Source organism: Eretmochelys imbricata, chromosome 1 (assembly GCF_965152235.1).
Source record: "Eretmochelys imbricata isolate rEreImb1 chromosome 1, rEreImb1.hap1, whole genome shotgun sequence".
Classification (NCBI taxonomy): domain Eukaryota; kingdom Metazoa; phylum Chordata; order Testudines; family Cheloniidae; genus Eretmochelys; species Eretmochelys imbricata.
The window spans coordinates 29258552-29286357 of record NC_135572.1 but is presented as its reverse complement, the minus strand read 5'-3'; the positions used below and the strand labels follow the sequence as shown (position 1 = coordinate 29286357).

At 39.4% G+C, this 27806-nt stretch overlaps 1 protein-coding gene across 5 annotated transcripts in view; it reads left to right on the top strand.

The window, feature by feature from the left end:
* MRE11 (MRE11 double strand break repair nuclease) overlaps positions 1–26387 on the top strand; it is a 55142-nt gene extending 28755 nt beyond the window's left edge. For all 5 annotated transcript variants that reach the window (XM_077808303.1, XM_077808269.1, XM_077808295.1 and 2 more), the window contains exons 13-20: positions 2863–3036; positions 5367–5429; positions 8141–8366; positions 9834–9917; positions 13608–13666; positions 19518–19585; positions 20417–20495; positions 24667–26387. In XM_077808303.1, the coding sequence (XP_077664429.1) occupies positions 2863–3036; positions 5367–5429; positions 8141–8366; positions 9834–9917; positions 13608–13666; positions 19518–19585; positions 20417–20495; positions 24667–24720 (807 nt within the window). In that variant the 3' untranslated portion in view covers positions 24721–26387. The remainder of the gene's footprint in view (positions 1–2862; positions 3037–5366; positions 5430–8140; positions 8367–9833; positions 9918–13607; positions 13667–19517; positions 19586–20416; positions 20496–24666) is intronic.
* The last annotated feature ends 1419 nt before the right edge of the window (positions 26388–27806 follow it).

The following is a 27806-nucleotide window of genomic DNA, read 5'->3' as shown; positions in this document are numbered from 1 at the left end:
GTTGGGGTAGTGGTGGCTGAACCCCCTAAAATGGCATGCAGCTCATCATAGAAGTGGCATGTTTGGGGCTCTGACCCGGAGCGGCCGTTCGCCTCTCTGGTTTTCTGGTAGGCTTGCCTCAGCTCCTTAAGTTTCACGCGGCACTGCTTTGGGTCCCTGTTATGGCCTCTGTCCTTCATGTCCTGAGAGATTTTGACAAACGTTTTGGCATTTCGAAAACTGGAATGGAGTTCTGATAGCACGGATTCCTCTCCCCATACAGTGATCAGATCCCGTACCTCCCATTCGGTCCATGCTGGAGCTCTTTTGCAATTCTGGGACTCCATCATGGTCACCTCTGCATGGTCACCTGCAGCTTGCCATGCTGGCCAAACAGGAAATGAGATTCAAAAGTTTGCGGGTCTTTTCCTGTCTACCTGGCCAGTGCATCTGAGTGGAGAGTGCTGTCCAGAGCGGTCACAGTGGAGCACTCTGGGATAGCTCCCAGAGGCCAATACCATTAATTGCATCCACAGTACCACAAATTCGACCTGGCAAGGCCGATTTCAGCGCTGATCGCCTTGTCGGGAGTGGAGTAAAGAAATCGATTTTAAGAGCCCTTTTAAGTCGGAAAAAAAGGGCTTTGTTGTGTGGACGGGTGCAGGGTTAAATCAATTTAACGCTGCTAAATTCGACCTCAACTCCTAGCGTAGACCAGGGCTAAGATGCTAATGCTTTACACTTTCTATTTTCAGATGACATTGGTGTGTATAAAACTTAGGAAAATAGTTCCACTGATGTGAATATGAGTAAGAGTTGGCAGAATTAGGCCCATATGTCCTGATTCTATGAAATGCTGAGGAGTTTGCAGGACTTGGGTCTTTAGAGACTCCCAGTGGTGTTAATTCAAGTAGGCACAGGGTACTCTCTCAAAATGTTATGAAATGAAAGAAAAAGGATTCAGTATTCTGTATTTATCACAGTGTTGGAAGTTTTTAATGTCCTGTTATAACAGCTTGCTATTGCATTAGTTTTCTTTAATTACAGTAATAGCTTAAGCTTTCGTGAGCTACAGCTCACTTCATCGGATGCATAGTGTGGAAAGTATAGAAGATCTTTTTATACACACAAAGCATGAAAAAATGGGTGTTTACCACTACAAAAGGTTTTCTCTCCCCCCACCCCACTCTCCTGCTGGTAATAGCTTATCTAAAGTGATCACTCTCCTTACAATGTGTATCATATATCATACTCACGAAAGCTTATGATACACATTGTAAGGAGAGTGATCACTTTAGATAAGCTATTACCTGCAGGAGAGTGGGGTGGGGGGAGAGAAAACCTTTTGTAGTGGTAAACACCCATTTTTTCATGCTTTGTGTGTATAAAAAGATCTTCTATACTTTCCACAGTATGCATCCAATGAAGTGAGATGTAGCTCACGAAAGCTTATGCTCAAATAAATTGGTTAGTCTCTAAGGTGCCACAAGTACTCCTTTTCTTTTTGCGAATACAGACTAACACGGCTGTTACTCTGAAACCAGTAATAGCTTTTCCATTTTGTGACAGAATTTTGTGACAGATTTCCTGTTAATACATTTATATACGAATTTACTGACTGTCAAAAATAATACTTCCTTAAAAAGATAAAGACAGTTCTAAGTGTAATGCTGGTGCATTTGCTTCATGGGGACTAACAGTTAATTTTAATAGCTAAAAAGGATTTTTTTTTTCAAGTGTATTTAATTTAACTGTTTCTCAGGAGAAAAGGCTCCACTGCTTCTGACATAACTCTTTTTATAAAATAGCACCTTAAGCGACAGCTGGAAGATTGGAAAATAAATTAAGTATATATAATGTTCCCGAGTAGAGTGTTGGTGCTGCATTATCACAGACTAAAGAGAGCATGCTATTCAAATGTCAGTATCCTTGCTTTGAAGATCTGGCTACTCTGAAAAAAGAATATTGCAAAATAACATTAGTAATTTCTACATTTTGGTTTAATCAACAGCTATAGCACTATCCTGGCATGACATAACTAGTAGGAATTACTATTGGTTACAGAAATTACAAACTTCCAGTCTTAGGAGCTATTGATCATTCAGAACACAATATTACCTGTCCTATAATTTTTACTGCTTTCTCGATATGAAATAACTTTAATATAAATATAATAGATTCTGCTTTATAGAAATCTTGAGAATAACCGCTTCCGGTTAATGGAAACATATTGCCAGGAACCAATCTGTCCCATTAATATTAATGTTAATATTAGGATTCGGATATTAACCACAGGTATAACACTTAGTAGCAACTTTTTTAGAGGAGAGGTCGATCCTATAATTAACTTTCAGGCTCTGAACATGTGCAGCTAAGTGCTTCTGCTGTGTGCCATGGCTTCCAAAGGCATGGACCTAACTCTCATCAATAAAGTTTGTGTGCTGGAGGCCCTACAAAAGCACTGTGCTAAGCAAGTAAGAGTGGCTGAAAGGTTTGATGTCTCCAAAGTCCATTGATTCTTGCATTCAGAACAGCCATAACATTATCAATTCTTCTATTTAAATGATTCATTTGTGAGATGAATTTTACTCTTTTCTTCCATCACTAATCATAATGCTTTTCAGCTTAATTGATCCTTAATTTGTTTTACATAATACATTAATCCTTTAATGCTAAAGGTTCTTGACTAGAAAGAATCTCCTGTTACCTTTTCCTGATGTTATCCAATTCTTTGACTAACATCTTAAAATATTTTTGTGTATTTCTCTTTTCTGAAGAATAATATGACTGTAATACTCTGGGATATATATTGCTGTTTGAGGGAAGTTTTTTGTCTTGGTTTTTGTTTTAACCTTTCCCCCCCTCCCTCTCTATCGCTTACAGAAAGTACAGCTTTCACTCTTGACTGAAAGAGGCATGGGTGAAGCAGTGCAGGAATTTGTTGACAAAGAAGAGAAAGATGCTATAGAAGAGTTGGTGAAATTTCAATTAGAAAAAACTCAGAGGTTTCTTAAGGAACGTCACACCGATGCAGAGGAGGCAAAAATAGATGAGGAGGTTAGTACCAAATTACTCGGTCCTTCTGGTTAGGAGAAGCCTAGGTTGTAGCTCAAGATTGTTGACAGCTTTGTAAGTATTTTGAAGCTTGCACAACACCTGCCTCTAGCCAGTCCCCTCAGTGGTTCACATTCATGAACACACACAAAAATTAAATATATTACTTAAAAACTGCTTACAATTTTAAAAACAGATTATCTTTTAGTTTGATATGTTGCTTCCTACTTCATCTTAGTGGATCATAATAGGATCTTACGTGTACACAGTCTGTCAGTTTTTAAGTATATGTGGCCTACAAGTTAAGCTCTGCACAAACTCTGACTGAGATAACATACATACTGGCACATATTGGTAGACACAAATGTTTAGTTTGCCTTTTAAGACTTGGGACCAAATTGACCACTGATGTTTATCAGTCATCTTTGGATTGCACTTGCTCATGCCAATGGTGAATATGGCCATTGGTTAAAACAGTAGCAGCTTGATGAGTAGTTTGAATTTAAACTTTTTACTGTAAACAGAGCAGTGGGTCTAGATTTATATTCTGTGATGCAAGTTTTCTCTTTCCATTTTTTCCTTTCTCTCTTTCACCTCCTCCTTACCTTCACTTTTATTTTTCCTCTTTATTCCTGACCTCTACCCATGCTTTCTCTGGGGTCTACTGTATTTCTTCATATCCCACTACCTCTCGTTGCTCTATTGCCCATTCTCTGTTACTTTTACACTTTGCACATGTTGTGACCTTTGAGCTTCCAGACTTACTTTTTACAGCTGAGTTCACAATTCAAGTATGTAAAAGTTCATAAGATGTTACAATAGCATATAATAATAAATGTTGATAGGAAAAGGTAGGAAAGGAAGACCAAATAACTGAATTAGCTTTAATTAAAAGGCTAAGTCGATATAATTTAAAGACTGTGTTAAAATTATGCTTGCTAACAACAGGAGATGTGGAGCCAGAAGTTAATGAGCCAAAACTGGTATACCACATATTAGCCCTAATTAGTAGATTAAAATAACAAGAGGATGGGCAATTCTACCCTTTTTGGATCCTTAAATGAAAGAGATTTTGTGGGGAATGAAAAAAGAAAAACTGGAGGGAAAAACAAACAGAAGCTATGGCAACCGAGTTTCACCATCATGGCTGCTACCCCATGTGTTTTCTGGGACCCCAGGCCTTCATTATCATGGTCCTGAAAGGTGTCCTGACCAAAACAGGACAAAGAAAGAGGAACTCAGATGACATCATCACCTCTACCAGCTCCAACTGAAAGCCAAACACTACGTGGGATAACATTTATTACCATCTTTAACATTCTAAAAGACTGTCAAACAATGGGGCTTTTTTCCATCTAAAAACAGTTTACAGCTAAAGGGAAATAGAACAAGAGATGCTGTTAAAATGGAATACTTTACATTTCAGTTGCTTTAACTGTTTTCCCTTCTTTTTTGTATCTTTAATAAAAAGGTAAAAGGATTTTTAATAGAGTATTTGTCATGGTGCTAAACAAGCTGAGGTCTCTGTATCTTAAGGCCCAGACCTTGTTTAACATTGTTTAATGTTAGATAGTGACTATGTTATGTTAATGCCTTTTGCCTGTATATTCCATCTAAAGTAATGCATCTCCTTTCCTTTCTACCCCATATCAAGCACGTTTTCAGCCAGTGCTGAGCTTTATTGCACTGGCTCACATCCCATGAAATGTGAGATTCATGGGCTGCATACAGCGTTGGCCTCCCTGCCTCCTATGGATTTTGAACATGTTGTTGGGCATCCTTTGTTCTCACGCTAGATCGAATGTGAGAAGAGCACCAGCCCCATGATTTTTTCTGCAGATGCCCGTTGCTGGCATGCTCTACTATCTAATGGTGCCAATAAGTAGTAGTGGGGATACAGACCTACGTCGAGCCTTCAATCTCTGGTGGTGATTTCTTTTTACTAGGAGTGGACTAGATTAAACTGTTCTACATTACTTAATGATTTTTTATTTTGCTTCTCAAAAAGAGGTGTCTCTATATCTCTTGTGTATTCTGGACTCATCCTATTACAAACATATCTCAAATGTATTGTTTGTACCTGGTAATATAATTGTTGCTCTTTACAGTCAGAAAAGCCTTCCTGGTAAAGCGTTCAATAGTGATAATACCATTCTATTTCTGTTCAAAACAAATCCAGTAAAATAACAGACATTCCGTTGATTTCTCTAAAAATCTAAGTTCACCACTAAGCTATTAAAACAGGAACACTTTTCTTGGAATTTTTGTGTCTTCAGGTATTGTACAGTCCAGACTATTAATTTGGTCTTATATTTTATATTACTGTGATCTAGGTGCGAAAATTTAGGGAGACCAGAAAAGAAAATATTGAAGAGGAAGAGGAAGAAGTTCGTGAGGTAATTCCCCTAAAACAGAAATGTAGGGTGTAGAATGTGTCTTTATTGATGTTGCATGAGTGGAGCACTGTTGTCTTCTATTAATGTATAATAGAATAAATAATAGATACATTCTGTATCACCCAGGCCTAATTGTTCAAGAAGGATGAGAGAATTCTGTGGCAAGTTTTGTTGATTTCTGTGAAAGAGAGAGATCCCACAAGGTCTTGTGTGGGATGCAGAATTGCAAATCACCTGAAAATATCCTTGTGTATGATATGCCCTCAAAGTCACAGCATGCTTCTGGTTTAAAAGTCAAACAAAAAACATTCTGAATTTGGATGTCCGGTTTACAGTTCTCTTTAGATTACAGATAGCAAATTTTGTTGTTTTTCTCTACATTATAAAGTCACTACAGTTTATTTTTAAAAGGTAAAAATCCCATATTATATCGCTATTCATCTGGGTGAAAACAAACAGTTTCATTGTAGAAGACACAAGAACGTGTCAGTAAATTGCAGAATAACTAAGCAACTATCAAAAATTATGCAAATCGTAAAGAAATTCAAACATAAATATCCACTTTGCTATGTATAATTTGCTTATGTGGACTCTCTTCCTGGTACATAATTGTGGGACATAATCCCACGCATAAAACCTATATTAAGACTCCTAATAAGGGAAGTCCCAGAATCTATTAAATTGACCTTTATGTAAGTGGTTTTGCAATTACTGTGGATTTTTTTGTTTGACAAAAGGATACCGGGTTTCTGTTCTGTCTTTTGGCAGCAGCCTCGTGCTGTATATCTAGGGAGACATATTGAAGCATAGAATGTATTCAAAAGTCCAGAGTAAAGTATTTAATAGTCCATTTATGCAGGGTATATTTATGAGAGACAGAGCACAAAATAAATGGCCTAACTGGATCCACTGCCCAGTCATCCATATGACTGGTATCATTTGGGAGACAGCTCTGCCAAAAAAACCAACTTCGGATCCATAAGATTTAGACAAGCAATTGCAGATTTTCAACCCAAAGTTAGCAGTGCCTGAGCAGTCCCAGAAGCAGTGAATTAATGTCCCTATTGATGAACTACATTTCAGGCAGATGTCTGAGTCTAATGTTCATAGTGTTTGTAGTCAGGTTGGTCCCAGAATATGAATAATTTAAAAAAAGAACGAGTAGATTTCCTGATTTTTTTTTTTTCTTTCTTCCAGTGTGTGGGAGCATGTAATGGATTTGGGTTGTTTTTTTCTGAGGTGGTCCATTCTGGAGTATGGGAGGTGAAGGAGAGAGTTCCTCAATTTTTCTTCAGTCCTTCTGCAAAGCTGTTCAGAATCTAATGTCCATTTATCTATAAGAAGGAAAATGTCTACTTGAGCAATGTATATTCGGGTTCACCACCATAGAATTAGATGTGATTGGCAAACTCTGGGCGTGTCAAAATCAGCACTTAGTTTTCAGCAAGCCGGGGTGTAAATCTCCACACTAGGCTGTCGTGTGCTAAAAGTTCCCTCATATGTGCTTTGATCTATCCTGCTTTGAAACAGGAGTAAAGGGCACTAAAAGTTCCCCGGTGCAAGGCAGTAGGGTCCACACAGATACTTAGTGTGTGGCAGGCTAGTGTGGGGTAGATTTATACCACAGCTTGCCGTTAACTAAAGTTTTTGTGTAGACAGGTCCTTTCAATAAGCAGTGCTGAACTCTAGCTGTAAAGCTGTGTTTCAGATTAGTGAGGTGAAAATTACAAATACTACCTAGTCAGGAGGCCCTTTTGCCTCATATGGTTCAAATTTATAGTGTAGATGGGAAGTTAGTTATGTTCTTATGCCCTGGACTGTCTCTGGATCAAATTTTCAAAACTGTCTAAATGACTTAGGCTCCTAAGTCCCAGTGAAAGTCAGTAAGGGACTTAAAGTCCCTTAATTATAACAACAATAATAATAGCACCTATGTCCTCTGTGTGGTTAAACTATGATTTAAGTTCATGTCTAAACTACAAATGGGAATATGGACCAGGGGATCACTGTGCAGACGGGCTTGTGGAAATCTAGAAATGCCAAATTCACTTCCAGCCTGGGTCTTCTCATTTAATGACTTCAGTGGATTTACATTGGTGTAAGTGAAAGCAGAATAGAACCCTTAATCTTTTTAAGAAAGAAAAAAGAAATAAATGTTAACAGTCCACTCATTCATAAACCCCATTAATCTTTATACCAGATGGCTGTTCCCTTTCTTTGTATCTTTACTTCACTTCTCCTCCAAACTGTTTTCGCTCTCATTTGTTTTTTAAATCACAGTCCTTGGGTTGTAGAAACTGCTCAGTTGTTCAAATACTTTTTCCCCTTTTCTTTTATTAAGCCTTAATGACCCATCTTTCATAAGCAGTTTTTGCTAAGTTAATGGAAGAATATGCGCGTTGCCTCTTAGAGAAAGCTGTTTTCTCTGTTGTAGGTTGGCTGACTTGTTAGTCCATTTCACAATTTGTTGTAACAGTAGTTTTTTCAGACTTCTTTGAATGGGAGTGAAGCATTCTGTAAACAATCATGACTTAGTGTACAAATTGGGACTGCATCAAAATGACTAGAAAAGAGACATCTGTTTTCTGACTGACATACATTACCATTGAAGTTGGCCCTAAATCTGAGTTCTTATAAACACGTCACCACTATGACTTCAACCCTTGTGCATTTTACTATTAATATTAAATATTCTGTATCGTTTCTTTCAGGCTATGACCAGGGCTAGAGCTCACAGATCTCATGAGGCTGCTCTTGCCTCTGGCTCTAGTGATGATGATCTTATGGATATTGGAATGTCAGAACAAAAAAACAATGATGATTCAGATGCTGGCACCTCTGCGTCATTCAGCAGAGGAAGAGGTCGAGGAAGGGGTCAGGCAAGAGGTGGAAGAGGGCAAATCTCAACATCCAGAGGAGCCTCTCGAAGGGGAAGAGGTCCATAGTTTCTTACATTCCTTGTATTGCAATTATTAGCAGTTTTCCCTTGTTAAAAAAAAAAAAAAGCCTTTTTTGTAATGCTCCCATGAAATGCCCTATTGGCATGTTGTTTAATTAGGTTCCTGATGTAATAATCTTTTTATTGCCAGCGTTTTTGGCACCAGTTGCTGCAGTAACTTGCCACCTTACAAAGCTGAAATATTCAGGTTTTGACAAGAGGAAAAAATACCATGCTCCTATGCTGCAGTAGTTATCGCAGTTTCTTGGGGAAGCCCCATGAAGAGAGATATATGTCTATTCTTTTGTATTAAAATTAGGCAATACCTCTGCTGACTGGTGTTTGTATTATGATAGCTTCCAACATGGGCTAGGTGCTGACCATGTGCAGAAGGTAGTCACTTCCTCCAAGGGCTTGTAAAACCAGTAGTCCTTCCCAAGGCTTAGAAAACTTGTCTTAATCAGGGAAGTGGAAGGGCTTTTTTTTAAACCAAAAATATCAAACCACCTCCTGGTCTGGTTGTAATTGATTGTGCCCTTTAATGAGTTACGCTCCTTGTTGTTAACACCTTTAATAATTTTTTTTTTCTTTTTAAAGTATCCAGTTCTGCAGATGGATCAGCTAGCCAAGACTCCCACTGACTTCAGTGGGCCCAGCATGTTTGTAGGGGGGACTAGAAGATCTGACAGCAAGATCAAGGCCTATGAATTCAAATTAAGACTGGGCACTTCAAAAATAGATTGGTTATGGAAACCACTAATGGGAAAATGTGCCCAATGTACTGTCAAGAAAGGGAATAAGTTTTTGGCCATGGGGTAGACACTATGTCAAAAGCTAAATCATGCTCTCATTTTTATCCACTTTCTAGGCGGAAGAGTATGAATTGTAATAAAGATGAGTGGTTTTTATTAAATTTCTTACTCGGCCCTCTAATATTCTTGTTGATTATTGGTATCAATCACTGCAATGTGTTGTATATGTTCTGTAGGCTCTTCCTTATAAACCATTAAAGAAATGAAAATGGGCTGTAAATATTACTGAATTGGTATTGCACTGAAAAAAGCAGTGTAGCTGGGGGTAGCCATCTGAGTACATACACAGAGTTTCTGGGGATGGGCGGGGGGGTTGTACTCAGGCGGCTAGCCCAAGCCTCCAACAATGCTATCCCCGCAGTACAAACCCACCCAGACACCCTGGGTATGTATTCAGGTAGCTAGCCTGAGCTGCCACCTCTGCTATCGCCAGCTACGCTGATATTTTCTGCTCTCTAGTTCATGCAGAGCTAGTGAGTGTCTGTCTATCTGATCTGGAAAGCACTTTCCTGGCTACAGTGTAGACGTACCCTTAGTTATGGATCTTTTGATGCTTGTTTTTTAGAATTTCATAATTAACAGAAAAAATACAGAGTGCTAAATATTGATTCTTTAAAAAAAAATTTTGTGTGTTTTTGTGTATTATCCTTACAGGAAACACTAGCCAAGAACAGTCTAATTGCAGTAGAAGTTACAAGCCTGTGTCTACTCCTACCAAGAATATGTCTATCATAGATGGTATGTTCAGAATAGTGTGTTATTTTCACATGCCCTCTAAAATTGCTATCACTTTGCAGAATGCCATAATGAAATTAAGAAGTTTATGATGCAACCTTTATTTCCAGTAGATAAAATTCAGCCATCACATGGAGCTTAGTTTGCCTGTTATTAAGTAGGGAGGTGAACTGTTAGTGAGGTTTAGTTCAGCTAACTTCTTTTCCTGCCCCATCTCTTACCTGTTATTTTAAGAAGATTAATTAATGGGGTTAATTGGTCTGCCGCTCTCTACTTTACCAGCTGATGAGTTCAGGTTGTTTCAAGAACTTCCCCCTTCAGATGCAAAATGTATCCAGAAGAGTGTCTTTGTCGAATCCTCCCAAATTGTGTGACCCAAACTGATTGGCTAGTTCTGGATTTGTGATGAAGCCTTCTTTTAGAGAAGGGGACAAGCCTGGCATGGAACGAGAGGTGTCTATTCAGGTCATGGTGGGTGAAACAAAATACTGTGAGAGAGTGAGCGTGACGCAAGTAATTTAGGAATCCAAAGGATGCAATTGCCACTAGGACCAGTGAGTGCAAATAAGTAACACAGTTGGGCACTAACAGTAAGCAACAATTTTTGCAACGAAAGAATTTTTTGTAGAGACCATGACAGATAAAATGCTATGTTTAGAGACCCTGGGCTGGATCCTGCTCTCTGTTACATCAATATAAATCTGGAGTAACTCGATAAAGAAAATGGTAAACTTAGATTTACCCAGGGTCATTCAGATCATCATTGGCACTCCTCAGAAACAAAGTGCTATAAAACGCATTTTTCAGTTGCAGTTTTAAAAATTTTCTGTCTCGGGATCTCTGAAATTATTACACTGGGTTAAAAGAAAAGGAGTACTTGTGGCACCTTAGAGACTAACCAATTTATTTGAGCATGAGCTTTCGTGAGCTACAGCTCACTTCATCAGATGTAGCTCACGAAAGCTCATGCTCAAATAAATTGGTTAGTCTCTAAGGTGCCACAAGTACTCCTTTTCTTTTTGCGAATACAGACTAACACGGCTGTTACTCTGAAACCTACACTGGGTTAGTAATCTTCAAAATCTCGTCATTAAAAAGTTTGGGATCCTATAAAAAAACCAATTTAAAATTGCAGACTCGCTGGCTTCTTTATGCAGATGTTAGTTTTTAAAGTCATCTTTTAAAATACATTAACACCTGTCCTTATAAAACTTGATGCACAACCTCTGCATCTTGGAAGTATATTGGATTTATACTGTATTTTTTTTACTTATATTAATAAAAACTTTATTTTCAGTTTTCCCTTGTACCTCCTCTCTTGTGCTCACTTTATTATAAGTATTCAGTTGGAGTATATCATGTGGAACAGAAAAATTAATACCAGACATTCTGACATTATTATTATTATTATTTATTACCACCTTCGTGCACATGAATGCAAATGAACCACTGTAGTCTCCAAAATTACCACTTTCAAAGTCTCTTTTAATTCAAGGATGTTTAACTCGATGATATCTGAAGATTAGCTGTGAAAAGAAGTGGCTGATAATTCATTAAAATATTCTTTGTCTCATCTGCATCACTTCCCAAGTAAAGGCTAGTTTCATTGTTTGAGCATCACTCAGAAATGAACTGGATTTTATAGGATCAGTTTAGCACAAAGTGAACCTATTCATTTTATTTGAAATTACTACTGATTTCCATTTTATATTTTAAACAGGACCACAGCACAAGTGGGGTTTTTTTATGGAGTCCTTTAGAATTTAATAATAGCGCTGCCCGCAATCCTGCAAGCTGATCCATGGGGCTGGGTGCTAATATCTTCCCGGAGTCCTAATGAAGTCAGTGGGGCTCTCAGTTATTATGGGCTTGCACAAGTGCATCACACTGTAGGATCAAGGTCTAGATTTCTTCTGAATTGCTGTCACAACTTGTGCATGTTTGAGTACTTTAGTCTAAAACTAATATTTTTAGGAAGTATTTTTTTTAAAAACTCCTATTTTGCAGACATATTAGACAACTTTCCATTGGCTAGGCAGTACATGCTAAAAATCTTTTAATAAACATCTAAGTTTCTTGTGAAAGTTATACATGCTCTTGGGTAAAAACATGACTGATTTTTGAAGTTGGTCGTGTAAAAAATGGAAAATTTTAATTCTTTCCAGACTTGAAGTGCTGAAAATGTAGTCGCTCTTGAATTAACTGTATGACAGTGACAGAAAACTCTAACTTTTCGTAACAAGATGTTTTCATGTCTGTCTGATTTTTACTTTAGATAATTGGAACACCTTCAGAGGTCTGGCTCTGAGGCGGTCAAATTAAATTGTTAAATTAGAAATATAGTAGGAGAGCCAGCTGACGACAAAATGTTCTGCTGGCATGCATTGCTTAAGTACAGGCCACTTTAATTCTGGTGTATCTCGCTGAGGCAAATTGTTTTCTAGGAGCCACTGGAATACTAGGCCTTACTGGAGATTTAGCTTATCAACATTGCACAGAAATTAAGAAACTTGCTTTTGCCACAGAGCCAAAGCATTGTTCAAAAACACAAATGACTTTTCTTGATAGAGCCAGTGTATTCAAATCCAGTTTAAAAGGCTGATTTGGGGCAACTTTTGAGAATTTAAAACTGTAGTGGATGCACTTAAAGACAGTAGTTTCTTAATTTGAAAACAAATCTGCCTATGAATTGGGAATCCAAGCATGCACTTTGGCGAATAAGTTTTCAGAACAAAGCATTATTAATGTAGCAGTGTTGAACCCCTTCAAAACCTGAGTACTGTACCAGTGAGGCACTGCTCACAGATATCTGTAAAAGAATGCAGCAAGTTTTCTACTTGCAGTTTAAACAAGGCCAGGTTTATGATATCCCATGTAAAAGGTAGCAAGGCAAATTCATCACAATTCAATGAAAGTGACTAAGAAGAAGTCATTTGTTTTATGAGGTAGTTTTTGCATTTGTTTGATAAATAAAGAATGTTTCTCTTCTTTACTGAAAAGAAACCTCATACAATAAGTATGATTAGGAAATCAACATTTTTCTCGCAATTAACACATCACAGTATCCAAGATACTGCAGGTCTTGCCTATCCTAAGTACTGTATAGGAAGACACTGCGGCATCTATTTATCTAGGCTCTTTTCACATGAGCACCCTGTTCTTTCAGATACCACATTGGGTGGGGCAAAGGGAAACAAATGATTATTTCAGTTTTGTTGACATGTGCTACAAGAATTAGAATAAAACTCTTGATTACTGAAAACGTGACTTAAAATAAGGCAAAATATGTTAACTAGAAAAATTGGACTTCTCAAATTGTAATGTTAATATTAGACGATATGAACTAAATGTTAATTTAGTTTGTATTTGTGAATGTTTTATCTAACCAGTAGGATTATACTTTCCCCAGATAGAATAGGAAGCTTCTGATAACGTTAGGGAATTAATTTTGCCTCCACTCACTACCTTGGGAAAATCACAACACTATTTTATCTGGAATGTTGTGGGAGAAATCATAAAAAGTAAACTATAGTAAGTCTGTGTACCATGCCTTTTTAGTCATACATTGTAGTAAAATACATACCAGTCAAAATGTGAAGGTGAGATCCTTGTGTGATAAGATGTGATCAGATAATGAATTGTGGTTATTTCAAGTGCCTTCCATATGATATGTTCTTATCTGTTTTATTTTAGCCTTTAAATCTGCCCGACAACAGCCCTCTCGGAATTCATCTGCTAAGAATTACTCAGAGGTGAGAAGCTATTTTGCATATGTGTACAGTTATAATACTACTGTGTTGTGTATAGCACTCTGAGGCTGTGTCTACGTTACAAACTTACGTCGTCTCAGGTTACATCGGTATACAGCCACTGCAGTTAGTTCATCACTTGAGTGCATGCTTACTTGGCTCGTTGTGTCAGCAGTGCACATACCAACCAGGACTTCTTGTATCGATGCAGAATGCAATGCACCATGGGTAGGTATCCCGCTGTGCAACTTAGCAGTGCACTGTCTTCTAGGAAGTTTTGGCAATGCATGATGGAGCTGAAACAAGTCATGCAAGGGCAACTGGGAGCATGGGGCCAACTTCCTAGTTTGTAACTGTCTCCATCCGCTAATGTCATCTGTATCCCACAAACCCATGCAGCCTTTCTCGTTGTCTGCCATCTCCGACAGAAGCATGGAGCCTGCAAGATCTGTGCTGTTGTCATGAGCACTGCAAGTAGGATGCACGATCGTACAGTATCTGCAGAGCTGCAAGGAATGAGACTATTGCTTGGAGGACAGATTGCTGTGGGACATAGTGAGAGCCAGTTCCATGTTGCTGGTGGCTTTCACGGAGCAGCTACAGATGGTGGAGTGCTGCTTCCAGGCAGAAGAAACAAGCACTGACTGGTGGGATTGCATCGTAATGCAGGCTTGGGATGATAAGCAGTGGCTGCAGAACTTTCAGATGTGCAAGGCCATATTCCTGGATCTGTGTGCTGAGCTCTCCTCAGGCCTCCAGCACAGGAACACCAAAATAAGATCTGCACTGATAGTGGAGAAGCGAGTTGTGATCACACTGGAAACTTGCAATTCGCTACCAGTAATCAGGATTCAATTTGGAGTCAGGAAACCCACTGCTGGGGCCATATTCATGGAAGTGTGCAGGGCCATTAATCACCCCCTGCTATGCAGGACTGTGACTCTCGGCAATGTGCAATACATAGTGGATGGATTTTCAGCAATGGGGTTCCCGAACTATGCGGGGGCGAGAGATGGCACACAGGTCCCTATTTTGGCACGAGACCAACTTGCCACAGAGTACATCAACAGAAAGAGCTACTTTTCTATGGTTATGCAAGCGCTGGTGGACCACTGGGGATGCTTCACCAACATCAGTGTGGGCTAGTCAGAGAAAGGTGCATGATGCTTGTATCTTTAAGAACACCGGACCGGAAACAGGGACTTTGTTTCCCAACTGAAAGATTATCATTGGCGATGTTGAAATGCCAATAGTGATCCTGAGCAACCCAGTTTAACCCTTGCTTCCCTGGCTCATGAAGCTGCACGCTGGCCACCTCAGCAGCACCAAGGAACGCTTCAACTACCATCTCAGCAGGTGCAGAATGACAGTTACGCGTGCATGTGCCGTTGGTCGTTCGAAGGGATGCTGGCATTATTTACTCACAAGATTGGACCTCAGAGAGAAAAATATCCCAATGGTCACAGCTGCCCACTGTTTCCTGAATAATAATGTGAATCGGTTTCCACTGGAGCGGATGTGGAGTGGCTGTCTGCTGAATTTGAACGGCCAGGTACAAGGGCTATTAAAAGAGCTCAACACAGAGCTATACGGCTCAAAGAGGCTTTGAAAGACCATTTTAACGGGTGAGCCAGAGTAGTGTGTGCTGTTTGTAGTGTGTGCTACCTGGCCCTTCTCTTTCGTGGCCTGAAAGGAATTGTATGGTGACTGCTGTACGTGTAGGGGTATAACATTGTCAGTACACCTGTTAATTTTGTTTGGGAATGATCTTATGAGTTGTGTGACATTGAGCAGTAATTGGTCACTTTCAAAACTGATGAGCACCAGTCAGCATATGTTGTGAACTAATAAAGATGAATTATGTTCCAAATAATAGAATTTTATTCTGTAACAAAATCAGTGACCCCTTCCCCCCCACCAGGCAATTTTAAAAACAAACACATTAAAAACTTAATCAAATTTAATAAATTACGAGAACAGAACTTATGAGGGGAAAAGAATGTTCATGTCCATTTCAGCTGCACATACAATGACCTGTGAGAGCCATGATTAGTGTATTTGACGCTGTGACTGTCTTTACTCTCCCCCCAGGGTGGAGGGGTAGGGGTAGTGGAGCAACCCCTGATGCCATGTTGAAGGGGAAGGGGTAGGCAGGTCCTGATTTTGAGTTCTCAATGGGCTGCAGAGGGAGGTGAGCACAGGCTTGTTGAACCTGCAAGTCCACCAGAGTCTGCAGCATCTCTGCTTGCTGCCTGAGAAGCCCCGTTATGTCCTGGTGCCTCTCCCTCTCCTTTTCCTGCGCCCCTCTTTTCTCCTTTCTATCCTTCTCCGGGCTGTCCACAATGTTCACCCTTCAGACTCTCTGCTCTCAGTCCAGTGCAGCACTGGCTTGCAGGATCTCATTGAACATGTCATCCTGAGTCCTCTTTCTCCCCCACCCCACCCCCTTATCTGGCTCGGGTGTTCTGTGGGTATAGAGGGGGAAAACCTGAAAGCCGCAGTGGTAGCAGCTGCAGATAAAACACACACAGTTATCGTCAGTGTATTCACTACGGAAGGTGAAACATAAGATTCTGAACTCACTCCCCTTGCACCTCTAAAATTTTAAGCACTACATTCTCACTTCCACTTGGGATTGCTTGTTCACAGCACCTGCCATGGTGAGCATGGCTTGCCAAGGGTTGGGGAAGTGCTGAGTTTCATGATTCTAGTAGTATAGGGCAGTGTCACTGAATCCTGGCACTGTTTTCCATAGGCGGTAGTGGTTTTAGCTGATATCTCACTCCTGAGGGTAGCACAGGCAGAGAGAGCACAGCTGCTGCAGGCATCCTGAAGTCACCTGCCCCGTATGCTGTTAGCCTGTGTACTGCAATGGTGCCTGCAGAAATTATTGCTGAGTGGTGTGGGAAAGTGTCCTACCGTGGAGGAAGAATTAAGGCAGTGATCCCTAGAAACCTTTTGCAAGAGGACAGGAGAGTGCCTCCAGGAAAGTTTCATTGACGTTTCTCTGGAGGATTCACAGGACATCCCTGTGTACATAAACAAACTGCTTTGCCTTCCCCCCAAACTCTAAAGGGATAGCAGCACCCCCTCTGTTGGTCGTACCATGACCTCTTCTAGCACAAGAAAATTAAGGATAAGTCAAAAGATGTGTCCTGCTATTTTTGGGATGCATCCCTGTAATTTAAAATTAAACTGCATACTTACCCGACGTTGCTTCCCCTTCATCAGGCTTGCCTGTGCTTGACTCGCTGGACTGTGGTGGAGTCAAAAACAGGTCTTGGTTGGCTGCACAGCTGGATTCCCCCAGTTGCCTCTCCCCCATACTCTTCCTCCTCCTCTTATGACTCTGGCTTCTCAGACGTATCCACAGTGCTGGGAGGAGGGGGGATGCTTGGGTGTCCGCCAAGTGTGACATGTAGCTTTTTGTAAAAGCAGCTGGTCTTTTATTGGTCTCCCTGGCCTTCTGGTACGCTTGCCGGAGCTCCTTGGCTTTCATGCGGTACTGCTGTTGGTCCCTGTCGGTTCCCTTCTGCATCCCCCAAGCAATCTGCTCGTAGATGTCAATGTTTCTGCAGCTGGTTCATAACTGTGCCTGCACAGCCTCTTCTCCCCACAGGCCCAGGAGATCTAATGTCTCCTGTCCACTTTAGGCTGGAGTGTGTCTGTAGCATGTAGCTGGTATGGGCAGCTGCACTCAACAATGGAGAGCTGCTAGGTGTGTTCACCAAGCCAGGCAGTCAGGAAAAGGAATTTCAAAAATGCGTGGGGCTTCAAAGGGGAAGCAGGCTTCTGGCCTCCATAACCCCTGGGCATCAGAGTTCACAATGGTGACCAGAGTGGTCAATGTGGGGCATTGTGGGACAGCTGCTGCAGGACATTTGGTTGACATAAATAACCCAGTGTCTAAAATGATCTAAGTACATTGACCGTGACACTCTGCTACTTGGGAAGGTGGTATTAAGTTGGCGTAATGGAGCACTTGCATCGGTAGGAGCCAAACTTAAGCATAAACACATACAAAGCTACGTCGACCTGTGTAGTGTAGATCAGCCCTGATTAACTCCCCTTTTCAAAATAAAGGCAAAATATACTAATTAAGGCCAAAATTTATTTCTTTACTACACAGTGTATAGCCAATGTGTGAGATCCATGGAAGGCCAGCAGGACAAATATTGTGACTGAACTGATTTGAGAACTTGAAAAGAAAATGTGTCAATTTGCAAGTCAATAATTTGGACAACTTAATAACAGGTTTCAGAGTAGCAGCTGTGTTAGTCTGTATTCGCAAAAAGAAAAGGAGTACTTGTGGCACCTTAGAGACTAACAAATTTATTTGAGCATAAGCTTTCATGAGCTACAGCTCACTTCATCGGATGCATTCAGTGGAAAATACAGTGGGGAGATTTATAAACACAGGGAACATGAAACAATGGGTTTATCATACACACTGTAAGGAGAGGTTTCAGAGTAACAGCCGTGTTAGTCTGTATTCGCAAAAAGAAAAGGAGTACTTGTGGCACCTTAGAGACTAACCAATTTATTTGAGCATGAGCTTTCGTGAGCTACAGCTACAGCTATCTGATGAAGTGAGCTGTAGCTCACGAAAGCTCATGCTCAAATAAATTAGTTAGTCTCTAAGGTGCCACAAGTACTCCTTTTCTTTTTACTGTAAGGAGAGTGATCACTTAAGATGAGCTAATACCAGCAGGAGAGCCGGGAGGGGGGAGAAAACCTTTTGTAGTGAATCAAGGTGGGCCATTTCCAGCAGTTGACAAGAACATCTGAGGAACAGTGGGGGGTGGGGAGGGGGAATAAACATGGGGAAATAGTTTTACTTTGTGTAAAGACCCATCCACTCCCAGTCTCTATTCAAGCCTAAGTTAATTGTATCCAGTTTGCAAATTAATTCCAATTCAGCCATCTCTCATTGGAGTCTGCCATGTACAGTGGTCAAACTGGACAGTCTCTACGTAAAAGAATAAATGGACACAAATCAGATATCAAGAATTATAACATTCATAAACCAGTCGGAGAACACTTCAGTCTCTCTGGTCACTCAATTACAGACCTAAAAGTCGCAATATTACAACAAAAAGACTTCAAAAACAGACTCCAACAAGAGACTGCTGAATTGGAATTAATTTGCAAACTGGATACAATTAACTTAGGCTTGAATAGAGACTGGGAGTGGATGGGTCATTACACAAAGTAAAACTATTTCCCCATGTTTATTCCCCCTCCCCACCCCCCACTGTTCCTCAGATGTTCTTGTCAACTGCTGGAAATGGCCCACCTTGATTATCACTACAAAAGGTTTTCTCTCTCCCCTCCCCCACCCCCCCCACCCCCGGCTCTCCTGCTGGTATTAGCTCATCTTAAGTGATCACTGTCCTTATAGCGTGTATGGTAACACCCATTGTTTCATGTTCTCTGTGTATATAAATCTCCCCACTGTATTTTCCACTGAATGCATCCGATGAAGTGAGCTGTAGCTCACAAAAGCTTATGCTCAAATAAATTTGTTAGTCTCTAAGATGCCACAAGTACTCCTTTTCTTTTAACTTAACAGTTATAAGCCTAGAGAGAGTCTCAGTCCCAGTCTGCCAGTCACTTTGCAAACTGTACAATCCAAGCCAGTAAAGCACTTAAGCACATGGTTAAGATTGAGGATGTGAGTAGTCCCTATGAAGTTTTTTTGTTTTATCCAGATTAAATTGTTTGACGTGTAGACACTCCAGAAAACACTAAACAAAGAGCGAAATAACTAGTGCACTGTAACTGTCACTACATGTTTCATCCCAAAAGAGTATGTAATGTACTACCTTCTGTAAAGTATTATTGTTTTTTCCAGGACATTATAGATGATGACTCTGATGTGGAAGAAGTTTCTTTTACTGCTGCTTCCAAAGTTACTCAAAGGTTGGTACAGTTATTTCAAAATGGCCAAAGAGCTGTTTGAGGATCTGGAGTGGTATACATGAGTTGGGCCGAAGCACTATATGCCTCTGATTGTCAATAAAGATTTACATTAGCTGAAACTCACTTTTAAAAAGTCATAATTTAATATTTAATTAAAAATTTTCTCAACTGTTTTAAATAGAAAAATTAGCTTCTATGATGTGAGAGAATTTCATAGTGGTTGAGAGAGGTTCAGCCCCCTTTTTTTTTCTTTTGAGACATTCAGCAACTAGTATTAGAAAATGTAGTTGAAGGACTTGAAAGTGCATGTTGCCATGATGGGAACAGACCATGTATATATTTTACCATTTTTTAAAGTATATTAATTACTAGCCAGATTTTCAGAAGTATTCAGTTCCCCCACTATATGCTCACATTTAGGCATCTGGCCAGACTTTTTAAAAAGGCCTTGGTACACAGCAGTTCCAGTTGTCTTCATTGAGAGTTGCTGAATACTTTTAAAAATCTGGTCACTTTCTTTAGGGATCCACCTGGGAGTGTATCTCTTCTGGAAATATAACCTCTATTGCTAACAACCAACAGACAATTGATTGCCACTTAACATCACTTCTGAATTCCTTCACTAAAACCTTATTTGTTATATGTTTTCAAAACTGATACATACACTTAACAGCAACCTGAGAACACCATGACCCGGATTAACAGGATAATAAGATCTACAAACAATATTTTTATTTAGGTTTGGTCTGGCCAAACAGAAAACTTAGAATGTCTGGTTCTGGTGCCATGCTCTGTGATGATCATTAAATGTTTCCTGTTGTAACCCTTAAGGTTGTCAAGCACGTCTACATCCAGCAAAAGGAGCTCGCAAAGCCAAATAACTAGAGGGGTTGACTTTGAATCAGATGAGGTACAGTATGGTCTTCTCTTGTCATAATTCTCACAACTTCATATTATCACTTTGCAAAATATTAAACTGATTAAAGGTATATTATCATCATTTCAAAAAGGGAGGGGCACAAATGAGGGAACTAGTTAAACAGAAATTTAAAGGAAAAGTTACAAGGGTAAAATGCTTGCAAACTGCATGGAAACTAGTTAAAGATACATAATAAAGGCTCAAACTAAATGTATGCCCCAAATAAAAATAAAAAAATCACCATGACTAAACAGCAGAGTAAAAAACATGGTTGGAAGCAAAAAGGCAGCCTTTAAAAATTCATAAAAGTCATATCCTGCAGAAATGGATCTGGGGGGTATAGTGGATCACAGTCTAAATATGAGTTAACAATCTAACACCATTGCAAAAAAAGCAAACATCATTCTGGGATGTAGCAGTAGGAGTGTGATAAGCAAAGCACATGAAGTACTTCTTCCACTCTACTCCACACTGATAAGGCCTCCACTTTGGTATTGTGTCCAGTTCTGGGTGCCACATTTCAGGAAAGATGTGGACAAATTGGAGAAAGTCCAGAGGAGAGCAACAAAAACGATTAAAGGTCTACAAAACATGACCTATAAGGGAAGATTGAAAAAATTGAGTTTGTTTAGTCTGGAGAAAAGACTGAGAGGGAACTCGATAACTTTTCCAATACATAAAATGTTATTGTATGGAAGAGGGTGAAAAATTGTTCTCCATAACCTCTGAGAATAGGGCAAGAAGAAATGGGCTTAACCTGCAGTAAGAGAGGTTTAGGTTGGACATTAGGAAAACCTTCCTAACTGTCAAGGTAGTTAAGCACTGGAACAAATTGCCTAGAGAGGTTGTGGAATCTCCATTACTGGAGGTTTTTAAGAACAGGTTAGACAAACACCTGTCAGGAATTGTCTAGTTATTACTGAGTTGTGCCTTGAGTGCAGACGACTGGACTAGATGTCCTATTGAGGTCCCTTCCAGTCCTACGCTTATGATTCTATGAAATATGAAATTGCACAGCTACTAACTAGGGTATGTAATCTATCACTTAAAACAGCCTCTGTGTCAGAAGGCTGGAGAGTAGCTAATATAATGGTGACTTAAAAAAAAAAAAAAGGCTTACGGGTTTATAATTGCCAAGATTGCCTTTGCAGCCTTACTTCAGAACCAGGCAAACTGGTTGAGACTATGGTAAAGAACAAAATTATTAGATTCATAAATAAACATGATATGGTGGCAAAGAATCAAGATGGCTTTTGTAAAGAGAAATCATGTCTCACCAATCTGTTAGAATTCTTTGAGGTTGTCAACAAGCATGTGGACAAGAGTGTTCCAATGCATATAGTGTATTTGGACTTTCAGAAAGCCTCTGACAAGGTGCTTCACCAAAGGCCCTTAAATAAAGTAAGCAATCATGGGATAAGATGGAGGCTCCTCTCCTAGATCAGTAACTGGTTAAAAGATAGGAAACAAAGAGTAGGAATAAATAGTCAGTCTTCACAATGGAGAGAGGTTAATAGTGCCCTCCCACGCCCTGCAAGGATCTGAACTGGGACCTGGACTCTTCAACATATTCATAAATGATCTGGAAAAGGTGGAGAGCAGTGAGGTCACAAAATTTACAAACAACGCAAAATTACTCAAGATAGTGAAGTCCAAAACTGACAGCGAAGAGTTACAAAGGGATCTCACTAAACTGAGTGGCTTGGCAACAAAATAGTGTGTTAAGTGCAGAGTGTACTGCACATTGGAAAAAATAATCCCAACTATATATACAAAATGATAGTATCTAAATGAGCTGTTACCACTCAAGAAATAAATCTTGGAGTCCTTGTGGATAGTTGTCTGAAAACATCTGTGCAGCAGCAATCAAAAAAGCTTACAGAACATTAGGAACCATTAGGAAAGGGATAGTAATATGACAGAAAATATCATAATGCCACTATATAAATCCAGGTACAGCTGCCCTTTGAATACTATGTGCAATTCTGGTCACCCCATCTAAAAAAAAAAAAAGATGTTAGAACTGGAAAAAGTACAGAAAAGGGCAACAAAAATGATTAAGGGTGTGGAACAGCATTCATTTGAGAAGAGATTAAAAAGACTGGGACCATTCAGCTTGGAAGAGAGATGACTAAATGGGGATATGAAAGAGGTTTATAAAATCATGACTGGTGTTAAGAAAGGGAATAAAGAAGTATTTACCCCTTCACATAACTCAAGAACCATGGGTCATCCGATGAAATTCATAGGACGCAGATTTAAAAGAAACAAAAGGAAGTACTTCTTCACACAACCTGTCTACCTGTTCTTTTTGCCATGGGATGTTGTGAAGGCCAAAAGTATAACTGTATTAAAGAAAAAATGGGATAAGTTCATGGAATATAGGTCCATCAGTGGCTATTAGCCAAGATGGTCGGGGACACTACCCCATACTCCAGGTTTACCTAAACCTCCAACTGTCAGAAGCCGAGGCTGAACAAAGGGATAAGTCACTTAAAATTGAGCTTTTCTTTTCATTCCCTCCAAAGCATGTTGCACTGGTCACTTTCAGGAGGCAGGATACTGGTCTGGATGAACTATTGGTCTGACCCAGTACGACTGTTCTGTTGTTCTAACGAATATTTATAAGGATTCCTTTACACTTGTTTCTAATAGCACTGTACTGCATTTTATATTAAAATCAATAAAACTAATAGTTGCAGTTCACTCAGTAAGGACAAGAAAACCAAGTTGTCACTTTCACTCTTCTTGTCCTTATGCACAAGAAAAAATGGGGGTATTTTTGGGTTCCCAGCCCCTCATAATAATGTTTGAACTACCACGACTCCCCCGTCCGCGTCCAATGTTGTAAGTACATGGCTGTTCCTTCCTATGTTGTGGTACTACAAGATGGGTTAACTCTGTTGTTTCGGTATGTCTAATGGGTTTATGCTGCTACGCATCACTGTAGTATATGAACACCTGATTCTGTTCTATTTTCCAGAGCTTTCTGACTGTAAGATGCTTAGTACAAAAGAAATGTAAATAAGCTAATACGGTGTAATGGTGTTTAGCTAACAAAATGCAAATATAGTAAAACCGAATTCCAGATACCGTACTACTTGTTTTTCTAATTCTTAGTATTCTGTGGATCTAAAATATTTTTATCTTTTGTTAAAATTATTGTACATCTTTGTGTGCATTTCAAAATAAGGTGGCAGAAATTGTCCCTATTCAGGACAACATTTAAGCATGTTTTTTTCCTGAATCAAAACCAGCATAACTACAGCATGAATTAGATGTGTCCAACATACCCAAGCAATAGAAACTTTACTTTTGCATTTAAAAACTTTTTGGAAATGAATGGGACAGAGCTCCCTATCTCCACTGCTGTTACAAATTATGAAAAATGTATAAGAAAGGGTAAAAATTAATTTTTACCATGTGTGTTTAAAAATTGAAAGCTGAACTTCATATTACTAAGAAGGCAGTGTTTTTACAGGACCAGCCCTTACCTGCGAAGACCAGTCCTGGAATCCAATAGTAATAATACCTAGATCATATATAGAACTTTTCCTCAACAGATGTTAGAGTGCTTCACACTTGATTCTCAATGTCCCATCAGGTTTTATTTATATTAAACTACCTTTATGGACATCTAACTTACAGAGATACATAGGATTTAACAAACCATATTGGACTGTTGGTTCATTGAGTCTGGTATCCTAACTGGCAATGGCCAGTATCTGACATCCAGAGAAAATCTTAACCAACCTTTCCGTCTCTTTTCTTCAGACCCTGTCCTCCCTCCAGCTCCTGGTACACAAACAGTTGTGCAGTGCTATATGATAAGGGGGGACAAATTCTTCCCTGACCTCTGCAGATATACTGATTTCTCTTGCACAGAAATCAGGATTTAGTTTATGGATGCTGTGTGTGTGCACACGCACGCGCCTGATTACTGCTCTCTTTATGATGTCGTATTTACAGTTTATATCAATAAATAATATCCTCCTTCATATTGAAAATAATAGAACAAGAACAAAGAAACTAACAGAAACAGGCAGAGTGGAAAATATGGAGTAAGATGGCGGGCCTTCTGATTTAGCCAACTCTTATGTTAATTCTGCCTTTTTAATTCAAAATGCCTTGATAGCTTTTTAAATGAACTTTTACATTGCAGGATGAATTTGACCCCTTCAAGAGTACTGCTGCTTCAAGAAGAAAGCAGAGATGATTCTGGATTCATTACATAAAATCACACTGCAGAAATGCCCAGGTCTTGTGATGGAATCAGAAAACAATATGCAAGGTTTTAGATAGTGTTTTACTCTAAACTATTTTTTGCCTTAATGTTTCAATTCTTTTGTGAAAGATTAACTCTCAGTGGCACTGTGTATGCAACATAACTTGACGTATATGTTGGGTTACCAGTGCCTACTAGTAAAAACTTTGAGAAATATTCCATAGGAAAAATTCTTCCTTCTGTAAAACTTCTAAAAGGTTGTGTTCATCTCTGGGCTGTATATAAAAGAATTCTTCCTTCTATAAAATTTCTCTCTCTGTTTTACATTTTATAGAGGAATAAATTAAAGCAATATGCATGCATGGATGGATACAGTTAATGTATTTTTCAGGCCTAATGAACATTACATTTATCTGCAGTTTGTATGGTTAGCAGAAAAATTCAAGGACCCAAAGATGCAACTTTCAATATTAAAACTATTAATGCCTGGAAAGGGTCTCCTGTTACTGTCTTATAAAGTGTCAGAAATACAGAAGCAACATTCTGCTCTGCAATTCTAGAAAATGGCTTGTATATTTCTAACACTCAAGTGAGACTTGTAGGATAGAACCTTGCAGCTGTGCAAGTAAAACTCTCAGAAGTTGGCATGAGTCTTACCTGCATAAAAAATATGGAATTGGGCTAGTAATGGATGAGACACTGCCTCTGTATATTTGTGCAAATGACACATTTCATGTATTTTTTTTTTATTTTCAGTATTCCCACTGAAACAGCACTAATTCAATAATTCATTCAGTAATGCTTGAATGATTTGTTTTCAAAGTGAGCACAGAAAAACATGATCAAAATTACAGCAGTTGCTATTTTAAAAAGTCAAGATTTCCCCACACTTGCTGCGTGGTGCTAACTGAGAACCACAGCTATACCCTTCAGTAGTTTCATCCTGAGAGCTAGGACAGTTCGGGGCTTAACTGCAAGACCTCTCAGTGGGCTGTGTGGCCCATTTGGTCTCCCTGACTGACTGCCTCTGGGATGTTGAAGAAGCACTACACTACATACAACAGTTGGGTGGGAAAGTGCAGAAGCATGAACTATTCCTGGAGCGAGATGGAGTTTGGCAGCTGTATGGCCATGGTTCTGGCCTATCATGGCCACCCCTGGGTCTGCATTCACTCCTGCCGTTGTGAACCCAGATGAGCCATAGAGGCCCTGAGAACTCTGTGGAAGTTGTCAGATCCAGGACTTGTCCCTCAAGGTATTAAATAATTGGTGGTAATTTTTAAAGCAATCTGTTCCCTTATGGTATCAGAACATGCTTGTTCTGGCAATATTTGCAATGGCCTGACTCTTCTCCTGCCTCTTCGCCAATGGCTATTATTGCTATGCATAGACTAGCTGCTCTAAGCTTCTCTCTAAAGGGGGGACTATTTATGTTTTGTGCCAAAAGCCAAAAATATGTCAGATTGCCATCGATCTCACTAGTAAGAAAAGTTACCTTATGTTGTTCCTATGATAAAAACCCCATATAATGTTATGTGAACAATGGATGTAAGTTGTATCGACCTGTGTATTTTGCATTGAATCTGAAGGATTTAAATGTAAAATCATAACTTTTTTTATATGTTGCTAGCTAAATAAAATTTTGTACTGAAAATAGATTAACAGGCTCCTAATTATTTTAAAAAAAAATCTTCATCATACTATGTGTTTGAGGGGAACTTTTTAAATGTTCCAGTCACACAGGTTGTCAAGAAGCCAATTCTGCATTTTCTTTTTAGATATTTTGTCCATTTTCCGTGTGAAATCAAATGCTTCCCATGTCTTTTCCTATTATCCCTTTTACATGGTCTCCTATTCAGTGCTCAGATTTATAGTATAGTTGTGTGCACTATTTCTAGATTAGTTGCCACAGTTCTCAAATATCACTATAAAACTCAAAGGTATTACATTTGTTACACCATAGAGAGGTGTAAAAACCTCCTTATATAAACATAACTAGCTTTATATTTAAACATCACTTCTAGAACTATTAATGTTGAGGATGATAGTGTGCTCTGGCCTTGTAATAATAGAATCATAGAATTGGATAGGACCTCTAGAGGTCATCTAGTCCAGTCCCCTGCACTCGAGGTGGGACTAAGTATTATCTAGACCATCCCTGACAGGTGTTTGTCCAACCTGCTCTTAGAAATCCCCAATGATGGAGATTCTACAACCTCCCTAGGCAATTTATTCCAGTGTTTAACCACTCTGACAGTTAGGAAGTTTTTCCTAATGTCCAACCTAAACCATAGCTTCTTGTCCTGTCCTCAGAGGTTAAGAAGAACAGTTGTTCTCCTGCCTCCTTGTAACAACCTTTTATGTACTTGAAAACTGTTATCACGTCCCCTCTCAGTCTTCTCTTCTCCAGACTAAACAAACCCAATTTTTTCTATCTTCCCTCATACGTCATGTTTTCTAGACCTTTAATCATTTTTGTAGCTCTTCACTGGACTTTCTCCAATTTTTCCACATCTTTCCTGAAATGTGGTGCCCAGAACTGGACATAATACTCCAGTTGAGGCCTAATCAGCATGGAGTAGAGCGGAAGAATTACTTCTCGTGTCTTGCTTACAACATTCCTGCTAATATATCCCAGAAAGATGTTTGCATTTTTTGCAACAGCGTTACACCGTTGACTCATATTTAGTTTGTGATCCATTATGACCCCCACATCCCTTGTTTGCAGCCATTGCCATGTGTTGATTGTGTCTTCTTCCTCCATTCCTGCTGCCTTGCAGAATGTGAGGCTATGTTAACAACAAAGTGATAACCCTTGAGGGCTCAGACTCGTATTTAGCTTGTGATCCACTATGACCCCCAGATTCCTTTCTGCAGTCATTTCCCATTTTGTATGTGTGCAGCTGATTCTTCCTTCCTAAGTGGAGTACTTTGTATTTGTCCGTATTGAATTTCATCCTATTTATTTCAGACCATTTCTCCAGTTTGTCCAGATCATTTTGAATTTTAATCCTATTCTCCGAAGCACTTTGAACCCCTCTTAGTCTGGTATTGTCCACAGACTTTATAAGTGTACA